The sequence below is a fragment of the Myotis davidii genome, unplaced genomic scaffold (assembly GCF_000327345.1).
Source record: "Myotis davidii unplaced genomic scaffold, ASM32734v1 scaffold962, whole genome shotgun sequence".
Classification (NCBI taxonomy): Eukaryota; Metazoa; Chordata; class Mammalia; order Chiroptera; family Vespertilionidae; genus Myotis; species Myotis davidii.
Genome location: NW_006295559.1, coordinates 4,701,976 through 4,704,982, shown reverse-complemented (window position 1 = coordinate 4,704,982; position 3,007 = coordinate 4,701,976). Strand labels below are relative to the sequence as shown.

At 54.2% G+C, this 3,007-nt stretch overlaps 1 protein-coding gene across 1 annotated transcript in view; it reads right to left on the bottom strand.

Annotated features, from left to right (window-relative positions):
• SH3BP5 (SH3-domain binding protein 5 (BTK-associated)) overlaps positions 1-3,007 on the bottom strand; it is an 88,083-nt gene that overhangs the window by 10,819 nt on the left and 74,257 nt on the right. The window contains exon 4 of the mRNA XM_006770211.2: positions 610-774. Within this exon, the coding sequence (XP_006770274.1) occupies positions 610-774 (165 nt within the window). The remainder of the gene's footprint in view (positions 1-609; positions 775-3,007) is intronic.

The window sequence follows — 3,007 nt, the reverse complement described above, 5'->3', positions numbered from 1 at the left end:
AAAAAAAAAAGAAAAAGAAGGAAAGGTGACCTCCAGCAAATATCTTGGAAGGAGCTAGTGGTGGGGGGTGGGGGGGAAGGAGAGGAGAGAGAGAGACCATTTCACATCTTTCAGGCTGTGGCTTGTAAATTTCCAAGATTTCCAACCTCCTCCGCTTTGGGTTTTCATCAGCTGACCCAGGAAAGCTGTTCCAGCCTGTGTTTGGCGCTCTGAGCATCATGTCCACTAGGGGGCAGGAGGCCCAAGGCTACACAGGCCCAGCCAGCTTTTATTTAAGGAATCACAGGCCACCTTTAATTATCAGGTCCCCCTGGGCTTGAACCACTGTGACAAGTGACATTGAAAAGGGAGAGGCTGCTGGCATTAACTCCTGGCTTTTTCTATTCCTGCCCTGTGACGCTCAGAGAGCGATTTTAGGCCACATGCCCGGGAGTCTGTTTCCTCCGCTTGGGGAAACAGCACACGCAGAACTCACCAGAACCAGGGGCCAGTCGGCATCAGACAGACAAGAAATAATGTGAGAGACGCCCCCACACACACCCACGGGCACACGGACGCTGACAGACAGGGACACCCCGGTCACCCTCCCTGGCACACGCTATGACTCACTCTCTGGGTGGCGTGATTCAGCATCTCCTGCCAGGCCGAGTCGAACTGCCGCTTGTCGTCCTCCAGCAGCCGCTGCTCGGCCAGGGAGATGGTCTCCTTGGCGGCGCGGAGCACCTCCGTGGCCCTCTGGAAGTCCTGCGTGGCTTTCTGCGCTTCCAGCTGAGCCTGGTGAGAAAGGACCCCCGTGAGCCCTCGGGAAATGGCAGGGCTCCTGCTGGCCCATCACAGCCTCCCAAAGAGGAGGCTGGGAACAGGCCTGGCCCCCACAGGTCCTTGTCAATGCCGGATGGGCCGGTGAATGGACAATTTTCACAGCCCAGAGCCCAACAGAACAGATAAACATGCCAAGTTCCGGTCAGAGTCAGAGATGGCAAACCAGCCCCTCGGATGACAGGCATGGCCACCCTTGCGTGGCCTGTCATAGAGTTCGCATTTGCTAATGATGCCAAGGGAGATGCCCTGGTCCCCAACCCCATCCCCACCCAGATCCGGGGCTCAATTCACAGCCTGTCAGAGTAGAAAGTTCCCCAGAGGATCACACACCTATGGCTCCGTTCTACAGGTGGGAACCGTGGTGAGAGACGCAGACCTTCCCAGGCTCACAAAGCTGGTGAGCAGCAGATCTGTGACCGGACCCCGAGTCCCACCCAGTGCTGTCACTCAGCCAGACAGGCCCCACCCAATTCGCACCCACTTGCAGGGACTGTCAAGTGGAAGAATCTACAGACAAGGCAGCCGACCACACTGGGCTACCACCAGCCACATGTGGCTTCAAGCATTAGAAATGTCTTCAATCCAAACTGAGTGTAAAACACCCAAATTGTGAAGACTTGTTGCTACAAAAAAAGAATAACCATCGCCTTCACAACCATGTGGATTCCATGATGAAATGACAATGTTTTGGATACACTGGGTTAAACAAAATAAAGTATACTGTTTCTATTTACTTTTTTTTTTTAAACTGGGGATACCAGAAAGTACGAAATGACATAGTTGACTCTCATTCTGTTTTCTTGTAGACTAGCTGTGCCTCCTTCAAGAGAGGACCATGTGATCGCATCGGAAATCAACAACACACCCTCAGGTCCCCACTCTCGCAGGCAGAGCATAGGCAAGACATTGCCAAACGCTGCCCCGCTCAGTCAGACAGATCTGCATGTCAGTTACATAACTTTAGGAGATACCCACAGGGCAGTCCCTGGGACTGCGAAGGGGAACAACGGGGTTCCCACAAATCGTCAAAGCCCCACATGACTTAGAGGAAGTCTTCAGAGACCACAGGCTGAGGACACTTTTCGAGACGGTTACGTGGAGCCCATCAGCCCCAGGCAAGGACCAGCTCTGTGACCCCCTGGGTGCCACACTCCATCACTCACTGAACACAGCCTGGGCACCACACCTGCCCTTCCTGGCGTTGGCAATGTGGTCAGGGAGCTGACACCCCGCCGTAACGAGGTGCCATGGGATGGAGGGAAACGTGCAGTGAGGGGATGTGAAGGGGAAACTTTCCAGTGGAGGAATCGAGGGGACTTCCCTCAAGGAGGACGGTCCTGAGTTGAGGACTGAAGATGAGGATGATTTGAAAATGGGGGTGGGAGGACCGAAGAGGAAACAGAGTGTCTGTAGGAGACTTGACAAAGCAACTTCAGAAAGGAACCAGGAGGGAAGGCTTTGAATGAATGCCAGGCTATAGCTTCCACCAGTGGCCCAGAGACCTGCCTGCTGTGGACAACTGTGTGCCCTGGACCACACATCCACACAGGTGGCCTCAGCCACAGGGTGGGCACAAGGGGCCTGCTCTCCATAGGACTGACCAACCCACTGAGGAGTGACAAGACAGGGCGACGTTCTGCAACACAACTCACTGCTCTGGACCCCGTGCCTCCGGGCCCATCCATGGTTCTCCCCCATGAGGGCAGCCTTCCTGGGGCCCTCCATTCACCCAGATGTGATGGGGGAGGGGGGAGCATGGGGACCAATCGCTTAAGAGCTGCCCCCACCCTGCACCACCAACTGCCTACAGGCTCAAACCAACACCAGCCACAATGATGCATCCCATGGGATTCTAGCATTTTCTAAGAAGGGATTTGAATGTGTTCTTAAGGAAACTTTAGTATTTCAGTTCATCGACATTCAGTTCATCCCCAGGTCTCCCTGCTTGAATTACGAAGCTCTTCTTTCCTCAAATAAAAAAAGAGATGCCCTCGTGGGGACCTTCAGAAGCGTGGCTTGAAGAAGCAGCCCTGTAGGTGCTCAGTCAAAAAAAAAAAAAAAAAAAAAAAAAAGGCATGGCTGCCGTGCCCGGGCCAGCACCTCCTCGCCCGCTGCCACGCATCTGATCAGCTCAAGTGAGGGAACCAAGTCTCTACAAAGAGAGCAGAGAGGGAGCCAGGCTGCG